General features: G+C 39.4%; 1 protein-coding gene across 1 annotated transcript in view; it reads right to left on the reverse strand.

The window, feature by feature from the left end:
- Window positions 1-16,852, reverse strand: part of LOC135702992 (synaptogenesis protein syg-2-like) — a 320,097-nt gene that overhangs the window by 12,764 nt on the left and 290,481 nt on the right. The window contains exons 8-10 of the mRNA XM_065224077.1: window positions 6,611-6,901; window positions 6,416-6,546; window positions 5,519-5,681 (exon numbers count right to left, since the gene is read on the reverse strand). Of these exons, the coding sequence (XP_065080149.1) occupies window positions 5,519-5,681; window positions 6,416-6,546; window positions 6,611-6,901 (585 nt within the window). The remainder of the gene's footprint in view (window positions 1-5,518; window positions 5,682-6,415; window positions 6,547-6,610; window positions 6,902-16,852) is intronic.

The following is a 16,852-nucleotide window of genomic DNA, read 5'->3' on the forward strand; positions in this document are numbered from 1 at the left end:
GGAGTTCTTAGAACATGATGTAACCAAGCATATTCATCTAGAATTGTAAAATTGGGATGAATCAACATGGCAGTGCGCTCCTATACTATCACCTTAGCTTGGGTCCCATCTCATTGCTCAATTCCGGGTAATGAGAAAGCGGACTCATTGGCTAAGGTGGGCGCTATGGAAGGCGATATTTTTGAGCGACAAATCGCCTTCAACGAATTTTTCTCCATTGCTCGCCAGCAAGTCCTCATCAGTTGGCAACAATAATGGAATGATGGTGAATTGGGAAGATGGTTACATTCTATTCTCCCACAGGTGTCGAACAAACCATGGTTCAAAGGGTTGGACATGAGCCGCGACTTTATACGCGTTATATCAAGGCTTATGTCCAATCACTGCTCGTTAGACTCGCACTTCTATCGAATTGGGCTCTCAGGCAGCAATTTATGTGCGTGTGGCAGTGGTTATCACGATATCGAGCATGTTGTTTGGTCGTGTACCTTACACCGTGTTGCCAGATCTGAGTTATCCACATCCCTCAGGGCCCGAGGAAAACAACCCGCGATACCCGTTAGAGATGTCTTGGCGAGACGAGACCTTGACTATTTGAATTTAATTTATGTGTTTTTAAAACGGATAGATTTGAGGATTTAGAAGTTAGTGTCATCTTGTGTTCTCCCAAGTTGTTAGCTACCCATCGGTGTACCCCCATGTTTGTCTTTTTCATCAGAGTGTCGCCTAGTTCGAGATCAAGAGCACATTGCTCTCCAAACCTTGTGTTCACAATCCCTACCCTGCCATCCATTTGTTACAATTTGTTACCCCTAACCTCGAGATAGCCGCGAGTAATCGGCCCCCGCTTTACTAACGTTAGTTTTAAGTAATTTTGTTATCCAAACAATGAATATCGGCTCCGCAAAGCTACAGCAAATGAGCCTGGAAAAATAAACGAATTATTAAAAAAAAAAACATGGCAGTGCATGATACTTTTAAAACATGTGTCCGTTAACATAATAACTTCATAAGCTTTTTGAGATCTAGCCCATTCAGTTTGGCTATAAACTGGTGCTTTCATATTTTTTTCTGTATAGATGACACCTACAACTACAACTTTGCTGAAGAAAGTATGTAACTATCTATTACTTTTGATTTTATGCAACCAATGCCCACTGCTCGAAAGGGTTAACATGAGAAACATTGTGAGAACCTTAAGGAAGATCTGAGAATTTCATGGAACTTTCAAGAATTTGAAGGAAGTTCCGAAAACATCAACGTTCAGAACGTTCAGAACTACATGGAAGTTTTATGATCTTTAGGGTTGTGGTAACTCTCCATCGTAATCCACATGCGTCTGTTCACAGCAAGAGTCGTCGAATCAATCACGTTTGTTGATTTTTTTTTCCTTTGTTCGGGACCTAACACTACTGCGACCAGTAAATTGATCTATTGTAGTATATCCCGTGTCCTTAGTTTAGTGCATGTCGTATTACTCCATCACTATTGAGAAATGATGAAGTATTCGATTTTTTTACAGTTGCCCCTCTTGCATTTATCGCAAGGATCCGACTCTAATTGAAAGGTCCCGCTATTTATACCCTTCGGAGTGTTGAAACACCCTCCAAAGGCGCGCCCCTTTGTCAGTCAAAATTGGATTCCTTAGCAACAAAATTAAGGTATGACACCGATAATGACCATGCATCAGAACCCTAGTCTTAACCACTTCAAACTAGGGAACAACGAATAGAAGATTAGGAATCACATAGATGAAGACAACTAACTCATTTTTTTCCTTGTTTCAAGATCATCCTTGGTAGACAAAGCCGAGTCTTGTCACTATCAAACAAGGCATAAAAAGTAACAAGGACTAAGATGTGTTCCTTGGATTACTAAAAAATCCTGTTCCCCTAGTTTGAAGTAGTCAGGACTAGGAATCGGTGGTAGATCTTACATCCCGTAACGTACCACGAAAAGGTGATCTACCCACGTTACGGGGCACAGTTAATTCAGTTCTCAAGCATATAGCCAAATCCATAATCTTATACTGGTAGATGTCACTTACACGAATCAACTCCATATCTACGAGCTTCCCCTCTTTTCCATTCGCGTCACGAAGCAAGAAATGAACTCACACTAACACCAATACACATTCTGCCTCTGTTTCAGGGTGGGTCCCATCTTGGGTGGGTTCCACTCAACGAGTTAATATAGATGTATGGTTAAGTATTAGCCCGGAGGCTGAAAAAAGCCCAAGTTTCTTTCATCATGCTATATTTTATTTTCACACGTTCATTTAGTTATAATAAGTTTTAATTACGGCACCTCATCTTATCTCCCACAAGGGTAGGTGCCGGTAGCTTCAGGACAGTTCCATAGACTTCAGGAAAGCTTCAAAAACTTCAGAGCAGTTTCTTTAACTTCAGGAAAATTGCAGGAACTGCAGGAGCATCAGTTGCAAAAACTTCAGTGGAGTTTAAAGATATTAAGGTAAGTTACGTGAGTTCAGAGAATTCAAGGCAGATTCATGATTATCAGGAGCAAATCCTGGGTGATTGAGTGATGCTTCGAGAACTTTTGGTGAACTTTGAGTGCGTTAGGGCAGTTTAATTAAATTCTGGAAAAATAGCTAGAACTTTCAAGAAGTACCAAAAAAATAATCACAGTCTAGAGAACATCAGGAAGTTTAGAGAACAAGAAAGTTGTTGGAAACTTTTCAGATACATAAATATCACTGCAGCAATCGTCGTGAATTTTAGAGGTCTTTAGGGCAGTTATATAAATTTTAGAGTAATTTCAGGCACATCATCAGAAAAGTAACGAGAACTCCAGAAATAAGCGGACTTCAGGACGGTCAACTAAAATTGTAGGAACTTTGAAGAAGGAAATACCGAGGATTTTGAAGAAGTTTCATGAGCAGACTGCGGGACAGTAGGAAAACTTCTGTAAAATTTCGGGCACTTCAGAGAAACTTCGTGAACTTTAAGGCTTCAGGAAAACTGCAGGAACTTTTAAGAAGTTTTTCATACTTCAGGGATATCCAGAGAGCTTCAAGAAAACTTCGGAGAAGTTCAAAGAACTTGAGGAAAAATGGAAAAATTTAAAGAAGTTCCAAGAAACTCTGGGACGATAGGTCTTGAGATTATCAGGGGACCTCAGAGATCTTAACACTTTCACAGTAACTTCTTGGACTCCAGACTTTCAGGCAAGTTTAAAGATCTGCGAACGTTATTTTTGATAAATTCAGGACAGCACCATGAACGTCAGCAAAATTTTGAGAAACTTTAAGAAGTTCCAGGAATTTCAGAGAACTTCTGAATATTTTAGAAAGCTTTAGACATATTTTGGGAGTTTTCCAGAAGTTCAGAGATTTTCAGGAAAGTTTAGGACATTTTTATTTATTTCGTGAGAACTGTAAGAACTCCAGAACGTCTTCGAGAACCTCAGGGCAGTTCAATTAACATTAAGAAAATTACAGGAACTTTGCAGATGTTCAGGAAACATCCGAAAATTTCAGCAAAGTTCCAAAATCTTCAAGAAAGATTGAAGAACTTCAGAGAAGTTTTAAAATTGTTAAGCAGTTTCATTATTTTCAGGGTTGTTACAAGTATGTCGAGGAAGATCAGAGATCTTCAGAGTAGTTTCATTAATTTACTGCAGGATCTTTCGATAAGTCAGAAGAGTTATGGAATATTCCGATAATTTCATGACGGTTTTAATCTGGAAAGTTCCATGAATATCAGGAAAATTGTTTAAATACTAGAGAAGTTCCGAACTTGAAAAATTAGGAACGGTGAGACAAAAATTCGAGAACTTTTTTTTAAAACTTAGGAAACATAATGGAAGTTCTATGAGCTTCATGGAAGTATCAAAACATCAGAACAATTGCGGGAGCATCAGAATAGATTAAAGAACTTCAGGGCAGTTCAATTTTCTTTTTTTTTTTAATAACTTCTGATTTTAATAACTTCTGAAATTCAGTTCTAGAGAACGTTATTGAAGTTCTGAGATCTTTGAGGCAGTTCCAATTACTTCAGATAAACTCCGAAAATTTTAGAAAAGGCTTGATGGACCCTCACTCGCGAGTTTGAAATGAGCCGAGCGTAGCATTTTTCTGAAGAGTAGAATGCCTTCTGCCAAATCATTCCACTGAGTTTCAGAGCTTGTGAGCGAAGGGGGATTAAATGAGAGTGAGGTTAGCTGCCATTCATGTTCACGTTTTCAATCACACGCTCTTACTCTCTCTCTCTCTGAGTGAACTCTGAGTTTCTTGCATCGAACAAAAAAGTCATCCGGAGTCTCGAAAAGAGCACCTCACGTCAAAATGATCGTCTCGCTGAAGTTCACTCTCCCTTCTCTCGAGGAGTTTTCGTTTACTTATTCCATATTCCTGCCGCCACTCACTCAAGGTTAGCGCTGGCTAAACTCACAGGACAAGACAGTTTTAAAACCTCCAGTAAGTTTGAGGAGTTTCAGCAAGCCTGCAAGGTTTTCGGAAAATTTTAAAGAATTAGTAATTTTCTTTCGGTTTTCACTTTTTAAGAAAAAGTGTAACAGTTTTATCATCGTCAATGTTTCGATCCAGGGGTTGGGACCTTCATTAGAGCTAATGCTAGTTTCATATCGTTAACTTTTTGTACATGAACGAAAGACGGTACAACTTTATATCCCCTGAAAAAGGTCAAGTCGAATTTCTTAGCGTTTTGATCCACCGCTAAACGGAACAGCCAATATCCGAAAAAATAAGATTTTTTTTTTAATTTTATGGCGGGGCCTGCATTAGCTCAGTCGGTAACGGCGTAGCTACAAAGCAAAACCTGGTGACTGTTTTCGATTCGTGGTCCAGTCTAGGAATTTTTCAGGTTTTAAAGTTTCCCGACTTTCCTTAGAGAGAAGATTGTACTTGCCACACAATTATACTAAAAATGCTAAAATGGTAACAAGCATCGAAAGCTTTCAATTAATAACTGTGGAACTACATCTAGACCACTACGTTGAGTAATTATGACAAAATGTGACCATGGGAGGTTGCGGTTAATTGTGGGTGACATAATTAATGGCCCTGAAGGCACCCTATTCACTTTCAACGTTGCTGAAACCAGGACCTCTTATGAGATATTTTCTTGACATCAAATGCGTTACAACCTTTCGTTTTCGATTACCGTGTTCCTCAAGTTTCCGAATTTCTCACCAAAAGATATTTTTACGGCTTTTTGCTTTGATTGAATCGTGAATATTTAAAATGAACTCACGACAATCCCGGCTACATTGTCGAGGTTATAAGTGAAAGCCTATCATAAACCATCTAAAGAAAGTCGGTGAATGTCGGTAAACATAAATATTCAGATGGTGCCAATTTCTGACTTCCTTGTACATAGGTTTTTCAAACCAATTCACAATCATTCTCGTGGCATTCCTGTGTCCTATATTTGCAAACGGAATTTCCACATAGGACTTATCACATTCCAATTCATCCAAAAGTGGCATTCGACAAAACAGCACATAATGACACAAATCAAGACTAATGATTACTCACACTTGATTTTCAGCTGAATCTCGGGGCTCAGGGTCTCGCCTTCGGTGTTGAGCGCCCCGCACCTGTACAACCCACTCGAGCTCCTGCTCACCTTCTGTATCACCAGACTCTGGCCTGTGCGTACGATTTTCATCGTCGATGAGTTCTGAGGTAGTTGTACTCCCTGAGTGAAATGGAAGAAGAATGGGAAACGGAATGAGCACCTCCTCTCGCTACTGTGCTGAGCTGAGCTGAGCTGAACTGATGGTGATAATGATGATGATGATGATGATGGTGTTGCTATTTTTTTTAGGATGTGGGTGAGATCCAAGCAAAACTGCAGCCAGGATACGACGGCGTTCGAGTGGGAAACGATACGATGCTCTTTATCGAGATGGGTGACAATGAGCTAGACAGAAGGTGGGGTGTATTTTGGTGGGGTGGTGTGGTTTTTGCTACAAGTTATAATAATTTGTTTTAATTGGCATGTTTTGGGTTTTGTATGTTTGCCGAATGCTGTGGGTTGTAAAGTTTTCAGTTCATAGAATTTAATGAGCAAATTATGTACTATACGTGACAAAACGATGGTAATTATGGGTTTATTTGAAGAGAATTCGTGCTGGGATGCTGCGTTTTCCGGATAGGGAACTGTGGTGGCATCGGTTTGTAACTGTAGCACGGTGTAATGAAGCAGCAAGACGAGGAAGAGAAGGAACGTGCTACGAGCGAATAATGTTGAGATAATTGAATTAGTGCTAAACCACCAGAAAGCTAACACTGATGATGATGATGATGATGATGATGATGATGATGATGATGTTGATAATCCCCGTGAGCCATCATGTGCTCATGACAGCGAATCATATCATTACAGTAATTGCTCAATTCACACCCCGCCTGTTGAGGATAAATACTCACATTGTGTAACCAAGCAAGCCGCCGCCACGCTGGATTCGATCGTATCTTGCATTCAAAGTAGATGTCATCGCCCTCTTTGATGTCATCGATGGATAGAGTGGAGCCTAGTTCGAGGGCTACTTGGGGAGGATCTGAAAACAAGGAAATTTGACATTCATCCACTTCATTCGCTTCGAAGCCTTCCAATTTACTCACAATGTACACTAATATTCTGGAACTGCTCCAGATAGAGACCGGAAACGTTGGGATTCTTTGCTCGGCATCCGAGCAGCCGGCCGTCGTCTTCGACCGTGGGAGTCAGGATCAGCACCGAGATGGTCATGTTTCGGAGGACTTGCTGCGTGTGCCGTCTGAGCAGTTTGCTGCCCTTCGTCCACGTGATGTTGGCATCCGGGCGGGAACCGGTCGATAGACAAACGATCTTATATTCCTTCTGCGAGGCTAGAGACAGTGTCGAGTTGAGGATTTTCACCGAGAGGGGTTTTACTGGTTGGGTGGATTTAGCCGGATTGATGTATCGGCACGTGAATTTAGCAGCCGGGTGGATTTTGCAGATGGAAGAAACGAATGAAAAGCATCAATTATCTAAATTGGTTGTCGTTATCTAGATGACAGATGGAGTTTCGGATTGGCTGTCGTGCTCGGTTTAACGTAGGCGTGAGATGCTATAGAATTGGTTGGATTGACGGCATTCGAATTGCAAGGTTTGATCGGTAAAACAAGTAATGCTAATTTTATATTTATTTGTGGAATATTATATCAGTATGTTATTTACATTAACTTGGCTTCTTACGACCTCTATGTGTAAAACACGTTTTTTATTTGTTTTATTAGCCTAGCATAACCCAATCTGCGCATTATGGTGTGTGTGGTATGAATTCAGAATGAAGAATAAATAATAATATGAGATTGATTACAATATTTTAGGTACATCTTTCTCCAATAGTCATTAATAAAAAGGATCCAAGACAGCGGTTCTCAACCTTTTGCAGATTGCGACCCACTTTGAGAAATTTTAGGAGATCATGACCCACTAATAGAATTTTCGGACGTTTGTCTGGATGCTTAAGTGTGAGTGCAAGAATTGGGTATATTATAAGCAGGGCTGTAGAGGTGACTCTAATGGACCGACTCCGACTCCTCTGATTTGAAAATAACTAACTTCAAATCTGACTCCGATTAAAACTAAATATAGCAAATATCAAATTGATTATGTAATTATTGTTTTAGTACATTTAGTTCAATAATTGTAAAAATCACAGAAGGATCAGATTTTCAGCAATCTTACAGATTGGATAGTTTTGAACAAGTTTCAAAAATTAAAAAATCTATACCGAAGCGATTTGGTATAATGTATCATTTTTAAAAATTTGTATTCTTAAAAACTTAATATCACCTACACACTTAATTCAGATCACCGAGGTCAGTAGAGTTTTACCGGGTTTTTAAACAGCAGATCAAGTCGGTAAAATTTTCAAATAACCGTTAAACGTAATAAATTAATAAAATTGACAATCTAAATGTGGTAAACTTATCAAAGTCTCCCAAGTAACAATTTCGGTTTCATAAGGATTCTGTAGACCATGATTTAGACTTGTAGCATGCTTTAAAACCTCCATTAAACTTGCAAAGTTACTTGGGCTGTACATCTTCGGAATACATATACTAATTATTGGATTTTTAAATATTTTCAAACTAAACATATTGTATTTTCGTGTTTCGTGTGAAAACAAAAAGTCTACTGAACATTTTGGCGTCGTTAAAACAAACAAAAAAGGGGGACGTTTTGAGATACTTGCATTTAAAACTTTCAAGTGAAAAAAAAACGCAGAGTAGGCAACACTGTAAACAAGTTTGATTGTACGTTTAAAATGCTTCAAAAAGGGGGCACTCAATGTCGTTTGAATTCGTGTTTATATCAGAGGTATGTAATAATTAAAATTGATGTTTATTAAATCGCAAAAAGGGAGGGCAGTCCTCAGAGCCGGGGGTTGGCCGATTGGCAAACAACTTTGGATTGAGTAGACCCACTAGCATTGTGAATCCTGCTCAATTTATGGTTGGTTTCATGGACCGTTTACCTTCAAAATCTGTCAATTTCCCTCAGGCAAACTGACACCAGTTTTTCACATGTTCCTGGAGAACGTTTTGGCGAACTAAAATCTGCACAGTAAGGAAAAAGTACCCGAAATTGACATTACTTTCACTCGCCATGTGGTTTCTGTAAAATTAAGTGTGGGCTAGGTAAAGTTAAGTCAGTGAGTAATCCTGATCAATAATGCATTGAGCGAAAATTACCTAACGATCAACCGAATACAATAATGGAGCATGAACGAAGGCAATGGAACACTCAAAAAAAAAAAAAAAAAGACAGCATCGATAGCAGCGCAGGTTGCTATGACTTTCATACAAAAATAAGTTAGGGTTGAGTACTTTTATCGGAAAATTTAATTCTTTTCTACTTTAATTCGCAGCGTGTTTTAAATGCAATACACTGAAAAAAACATTTCGATATACTCTTCGTTAGTTATTTTATGCAACACAATTTACAAAAATTTAACCTTACAAATACGAAAAGTACTATATCAATCAATAATGAAAAATATTAAGTTTTGAGCATACCAATGATTCATAAAAAATTAACTTCAATTTGAGTTCATCTATTTTTACTGAATAGATGAGTAAATTTGAACTAACGCCACTTTTCTGATAGAACCCAACATTGAAGATTGCAACGATTTTTGCTTGAAATTATTAATTATTTTGTTGGACATTTTTTTCTAAAGTTTCAACATTCGAAATTCTATGCACCTCGGTAGTATTGGACCAGGGAGGCAACTTCAAAATCATCTTCAGAACTTTGCTCTGAATACTTTGAAACGCACCAACTAGACCATATTGTCACAGCATGAAGCTTGGCTGGTCCAAAAACTTGTTTAAATATTAAAAGCGACCATTTCAATTCAAGGTATGAAGTGATTTAAAATCGATTACTGAAAACAGTATGCTGTGAAAATTTTACGTCTTGTAAAGAGTTGTTTATTTTGTCAAGATAAACAAGTTTTCCGGAGACATCAAGTCTCCAAAATGTCGGAGAAAGAAGTTAGATTGTTCCGCCATCTTTGCGGAAGTGTTTTAAACTATTTTTTATGTAAATAAATGGTTCTTATTATGATGAGAAACTTTGCTGAAAACACCAAGTCGCGGAAGTGCTTCGTTTTGGAGTTATTAATTTTGCTACGCTAGATTGCATTCCTGGCCCAGTGTGCAATGAAGCCACAGACAAAAAGACATAACACTGGCGATTTGTTCATCTAACACGTGTTTAACGGTCAATTTAAATGTTTTTAGTTTTTTGTTGTTGCGTCCATTATTTGAACTTTTGTGGTACCCCTATTTGATATTTGTATCATGCAAACCGACCACTATTTAACGATTGGACGGCTAATTGCCTGGACACGTCTTTTCCCAGTCCAGTATTATATGGTTTATAAAACAAACTACCTTTCTAAGATTTGCAGACCAAATTTCACAAGGTTGTAAGCTAATAATTCCATGAAATTTAGATCTACGCTTGTGTAATGCACCACAACTGCAGAGCAGATGTTCCGAGGCTTCACGTTCCAAATTACAGAAACGACAGTTATCACTCTGAACCCGATCAATGTTCTTCATGTGATATCTACTAGGACCAGTGTTGGCAAAATCAGAAATCATTTGATATTTTCCCGCTTTCATGCCCTCGCAATATCACGCGTGGTATTGGAACAAAATATCATGCTTGATATTGATTTTACAAGCTCCTTTTATATTGCGAGACTATTCACAACGTGCAAAAAAAATTAACGGTGCCGGTGGTGTAGTGGTAAGCGTGATTACCTCTCACCCCAGCAGGCCTGGGTTCAATCCCAGTCAGCGCCGCCGGGATGTTCTGAAGCATAACATCTCTGATTACGCCTTCCTTCGGATGGGAAGTAAAGCCGTTGGTCCCCGGTTCATGAGTTGATGGGTCGATAGGTAGGGTCCAGGTGTGGGAGCTGCCTTCCTGGAACGTCGGTAGCATTGGTGCTCAGCACGGAAAACAAAATCGACAGAAAAAACAAACCAAAGAAAAAAAAAAAACGTGCAAAAATCAAGCTGAGAGTTGACTCGACACAAAAATGATTCCGTTGCGCCTCGTTTTCTTAGAAAGAGAAAGTATAGTTTGGTATCTCTTTTTACTCTTCACCTATGGCAGACACGAAGTGACTGTTGCCAGCCGTTATGGAAGTTTCGGTTGCATTCGGGTGTAAAGCAAAAATCATGAAATTCAATCTCACCACAGTTTGTGGAGATTTGTAGCTGGTGAGTTTTGTTAGCTTGATATTCCGAGCTGCGATATCACAGCTTGCAAAATCAACCGCAGTTGTTTGCTTGTTGATTTTTGTGTACGAAAATCAAGCGTGATCTTGGGCGTTGGTGAGATTTGATTTTTTGATATTTTCCCAACACTGACTAGGACAGTGCCCAGTTACTAGGCCAGTGTAAATACTAAGAGCTTTTATTAAGCTCTAATAGTGTATGTTACCTTTCGAGCTATACATCTTTTCGACTGGTTGCAGTTTGTGACAGTCGTCCAATTGGCCATCACCCTTTGCTCTTCCCAGCATTTGAGTTCCATTTTTACCGTACAGTATGATATTCCACAGCATGGTTCTTGGCCAAAAAACTTTGAGTTGGAACCTAACTTTGCTAGGTCGTCTGCCCTTTCATTCCCTTCAATGCCACAGTGTCCTGATACCCGATATAAGTTTACTGAGTACCGTTGGCACAGTTGCCGAAGCGAGATAATACATTCCCAGACTATCTTTGATGTACATTTGTAATCACTAAGTGCTTTCAGCGCTGCTTGATTATCAGCAAAATACAAATATTTGCACATCTGTATTCCCTCCTCAGACAAACACGTACCCATTCAAGCATGGCTACAATTTCCGTTGGAATTTTTCAGTTTGGAAAATGTCCCATCGCAACTGAAATATTTGTCCCGGGGCCAAAGATTCCTGCACCTGTTCGCATTCAAACTTTTGAACCATCTGTGAAAAATATGGTTGAGCCTTGACGAACGTTAGGACCACCAGTTTCCCAATCCAAACGGGCCGTTTAACATACGTTGAAATGAATTTCATAGTTTTCCTCTGGTTTCATCCAGTCTCCATTCATACTCATCACTGGTCCTCTTTGGAAGTATTGTAAGATGCTTAGATGACCAACAAGATCACCTGGCATGCCTTTTTTTAGATCTTTTGAGCCTTAGAGCACTTCTTTCCGCCTTTACTTGCACATGTTCATGCTTTTGATGAGGTGCTATTGCAGTGCATGCTAGACGTTGAAGTTTTGCTAGTTTCCTCTGTACAGTAGCCTCTTTAGATTTTGGTCACAACACTAACGAAGCATACGCTACTTTCGGATGGATTATTGATGAGTAAATCCACATTGTGAGTTTTGGTTTCAAATCCCACTTTCTTCCAATAGTTTTGTAGCATGCCAACAGGGCACTAGTTGCTTTGTTAATCACAGAATCAAGCTGAGCATTCTAATTCAGGGGGAGAGGTAGCTCATCGATTCTTCCGGTTCGCCTCCTAGCATAGTGCTATAAGGTACCAGGCGATAACCAGGGTAGTTGGTCGATAGCTCGATGACGTCATTTCGTTGACGTCTGCAATGGGAAATTCTCATAGCAGGCTTGACGATGGGACGTTGTCGAGTTGTTGAATAGCAACTATCGTGGTAACTCACCGATTACCTGTCGATCTGCCAAATTTGGAAAGACGTCTGCATTGAATTGTCTCATATAATAATATTCCGCCCACTATATCACAAGAAATTGCGAGTAGCTGAGTGGAATGGAGATAAGTTAAGCATTGGGTACAGGACCAAGTCTTCCCTGGGTGGTGCCAAAAGATGAGCGCAATAGAATCATCAAGTTGCCATAAGGCACGGAATGAGACTATTGCATGGCTGGGTAGTCAAAGTCTTCCATTCGTTAGTCATTTCAGGTGGATTAGAACAGGTTTAGGTGGGCGTTGGCCAGATTTGGATTTTTCAGATGTAATCCTTGATAGGACCCTGTCATTGAACGTCGCGTGAAAGTGAAACTTAATGAAGGCCTAAGTACTTTTTCGTAGTTTTTAGTTTTCGGATTTGAAAGATCGTCGGTTACAGTGGCCTGCTTACTGAGCAGAAAAACGCGGTCCCAGGTCCTTACATATCAAAGAGATTTATGGTAAAATCGCTTGTGTATCGTGTATTTTCCGAAACTCGTTGTTGTCGTTGGTTCCGGGTTTGAATGGATACACAAATTTGAGCAACGGTATTATGTGATATGAGGGGCTCGGTGGCCTCAGAGCAACCGTTTTTGCTTACTGAGCAGAACATCATGAGTCTAATCTCAGGCCCATCCACATTCAAGATTCGTCAATCGTTTTATTTGTTAATATGACTACATGGTAATAACAGCAGCTCGGTGATTAATAAGGTGCTCGTCTGCCTAGTGGCAAACGTTTTTGCTTACTGAGCAGAAGACCGTGGGTTTAGTCCCAAGCTCCTTCGCGTTATATGATCGTTAGGACATCAATTCAGCTTATCGTTTACCAAAACGAACCCTGCTGCAAACCCAACCCTCTTATCCAACATCCCAGTGATTCCTCGTGGAAGTGCAGAGGTGTTCTCGGCTTCCATCAAAGCGAGTGTCATGTCAACACAATCCTTCCCATTCCTTTCTTGACCTGTGTTCGGGCGCGGCCGGCGCTGGTATTGCCTAATTTAAGATCACCAGTTTTTACACATTGAGGATGATTGCTAGTCCCAAGCATCGTCTATTGGTTCTCTGTGTAATTACAGCTGATCTGGCAGTAACAGAGTAGCAACCGTGGGCGGTCAATCAAGCTCAAGGTGAAGCTCAAGCTCAAGCTGAGCATTCTAATTCAAATTTAGTTGGTGGTACCGCCACCTGTGGCGTGCATATTCAATAACCCTTGCTATAACTACCACCATCTGTTCAGCGTACTACCCATCACAGTATACTCAACAGATGGCGGTAGTGCTTTGATGACGATGTTTTATATTTAAAAATATTCAATCTGTTATGTCTGTTTGTCTGTGCTGGAGGGATTGTTTTTGCTTACTGAGCAGAAAATCATGGGTTTAATCCTAAGCTCTCCGTCATGTCTCTCAAAATACAGAATCACTAAATAAAAGAATGTGTTCTTTCGATAGTCGGCTATCGAGAGATTGAATGAGCAACACATAAAAAATATATACTTTTGGTTGCATCGCCCGTTTAAGGCGAATCCTAACCGAATACCTTTCCAGAACCTCCAACTCCGTAGCACTTATGAGGATGTCGCTAAGCCGGTGGCCTCTCGTTAAGTAAGTATAGTGACAGTCATGCTACTGGAATTCTTGATTGTATTGGAATCAATGTTTACTTCCAAGCATTAGCCCCGAAAGTAGTCTGACTGAGAATTTGAAGAGAGTCGTGAGTGTCGCTAGTATCCAATCTACGAAGATATCATAACGCAAACGCTAACGGTAACGGTGTTGCTTCTCAGTAGGATACTTGAGAAGACATTTAAATCCGTCCAATACACGGCATTCACCCCGATGGCCAATTTGAAGTGAAAACTTGAGTTCAACAAAGTTCAAAAGTTCCGCGTCAAGAGCATGGAAATCCGAAGTGGTTATCACAATATGGGGGACCTTTTCCTTCTTGGCATTAATTTGAGAAAGTTTACTGAATTTTTTGCTGGATGATGAGTCATTCTCATCATGCGTGAGCATGTCAAATTGATTGCTCAACTGAATTTCATCAGAAGAGGGATCAAGCGATTGCCCTTTTCTTTTGCCCTTGGGCGCCAAATCGACTTCCAAACAGATTATTAAAAGAATCCGTAAGTATTTTTGGTGCTCAAGGAACTTCGGATGTTAATCTAAATGCATGTTAGGGGGGCCATGAATGTTTTGACCGCACTGTCCTCTGGTAACAATTAACGGAATTAAGTGTATGCGTAATTTCTGATAGATGTCACACCATTCAGGTGAAAGTGGATCGGTTCAGAATGACTCACTTCATCGATTTTTTACAAAATAATTCTAAGCTCTATCAAAAATACTCTTCCGTGCAAAATTACGTTTCTAAAATTGCTAGCTCTAGCAATTTTTACAAGTTTGATTAATTGTTTTAATTTTCTGAAAACCATTTTCTATCTTCATTTCTAGCACCAGAATCGTAGTGGTCGCTCCGAAGACAATATCCCTGTAAAATGCATTAATTCAATACAAACATTTTTTATAACGCAACCCTAAGAATTAGATTTTTTATTCTTGAGTAATCAACTGGCTTTTGCATGTATCTGTGCGTAAGCAGTCTCCAGGTAGATTAACAATGTGATTTGGAACGCTTGTACAAAACAGAGAAGCGAAAAAGTAAGAGGTTGTATCCAAGACATGACCGTAGATTTGACGTAAGATTACGCGCTCGGCATTAATATTCGGTGACTATGTTAGAGAAACCACTTTTTCCCATCACGCCTCGTTTTCTGATGACAAAATTACGCATTTTCGTGCACAAAACGCATGGAATTTTAGGTTTATTCAATAGATAATAAAAAAAAAAAACAAAAATGGACTGAGGAATTTCTTGCTAATATTTTCAAATCGCGAGATATTCGCGATCAATCATATAAATTTGAGATTTCTTTTTTCTTCTTCCAAGCGTCCTGGAGAAAACCTAACCTTAATTCGAAGTGTTTCCGGCTAATTGACAAGGTCATGTGGTATTCGGTCATTGCGAGAATTTTTATGTACCACTTAAATGCTGGTACGCATTTGACTGCAAACGTTTGTTTGCTGGATACATTATCAAAGAGCTTTGGGGTGATGTGGCTGAAAACAACAATAATTTATGGTTGTCCTGAAAAGAACCGTTTTGTCCTGATGGTTGAGTAATGCTGAGTTATTAGGGTGTTCAACAGGGATGTAGCTGGTGAGCTGTATTTTGTTTGGAACGAAGAGCTACTGAATCCGATCAGTAGCGGTGCGGCTCACTGCTTGCGGGCAGCCTTTCGTTGTGTACTGGAGAACAATGTTCAACGCCACGTACCGAAAGCACTGCTGCTGCTGATGACGATCGACTGTTCATCACCACAGACGGTGAATGAATAAGCACCGTTCGGCGAGACCGCATAGAATTCGATTTTGAAATCTGTATTAAGGAAAGCGCTTTTTGCTGGCAATCGGTGATAATTTTGATCACCATTGCAACAGTTGGACATTTGTAAAATTTTCAATAGTGGCCTATAGAAAATGGATAAAGTGTCCATTTTAGCAGATTTGTAGAACAATTTCCAGTCGATTGGCTGGTTTAAAATTAAAATCCATCCGCTATTGACAGAGTTATAAGCGGTCAAAGTCTAACCACTTTTCGTAACGCGGTCGATTTTGGATGCTATCTTGGACCTTGATAGATAAATTAGCAAATAGGTGAAAGTTTCGAAATGGAAGAGGAGCAGCAAAACAGCTCCTTTGGATCGTTCGTAACGCTTTCAGATGATGGCGAGAGGTAAGTTCAAACCATTAGTTTTCAATTATTATTTTTATCATTATTTTTAGAGACAATCAAATAGAGTGAACCATTTCAGAAATTTGAAATATATCTTCACCTATTATATCTTCAACTATTTAAGAAATCATGCACATTTTCCCTTTATAAATAAAAAAAATTCAATTCAAATTGATCCTCAAGTATCACAAGGTGTTTCACAAGTATTTGAGAATATTCTATAAAAATATCAACCTATTTGTTGGTGGTTCTGATGTGTGTCGGGATATTTTTAATGATATTTAGATAAATTGAACTATTTTTGAAATCACTCACCTTTGCCATTGCTTAAGGAAATATTGTTTAAACCAAATTGATCCTTAATTTTCACAAGTTGTTTCACAAGCTGTTGCACAAGTATTTCAGGATATTTTGTGAAAATTTCAGCCTTTTTGAAGGTTTTCTGATATATCTTGGTATTTTTAAAGATAATTAGATAAATTGATCTTCAACTTCCCTGAAGTACAGTAGGACTTCCCCAACCTTCGAAAGGCCTTCCCTGAAGTTCGGCAGGAGTTTTCCGAACTTCATCAGGATTTCCTTGATTTCCAAGAATTGAAATGGTAGGACTTTCCTGAACTTTGGCAGGACTTCCTTGAACTACGACAGGATTTCTCTGAAGTTTGGCAAAACTTCCCTGAATTGCAGCAGAGCTTCCCTGAACTTCAGCAGAACGTCTCTGAACTTTGGCAGGACTTCTCTGAACTTCAGCAGGACTTCCCTGAACTTCTGCCGGAATTTCCTGAACTTCTGCCGGCCTTTCCTGAACTTTTCCAGGACTTCTCTGAAATTCAGCA

Source organism: Ochlerotatus camptorhynchus, unplaced genomic scaffold (genome assembly GCF_037179485.1).
Source record: "Ochlerotatus camptorhynchus isolate MF236.1 unplaced genomic scaffold, CSIRO-AGI_Acam_v1.1 ptg000204l, whole genome shotgun sequence".
In the NCBI taxonomy this organism is placed as follows: domain Eukaryota; kingdom Metazoa; phylum Arthropoda; class Insecta; order Diptera; family Culicidae; genus Ochlerotatus; species Ochlerotatus camptorhynchus.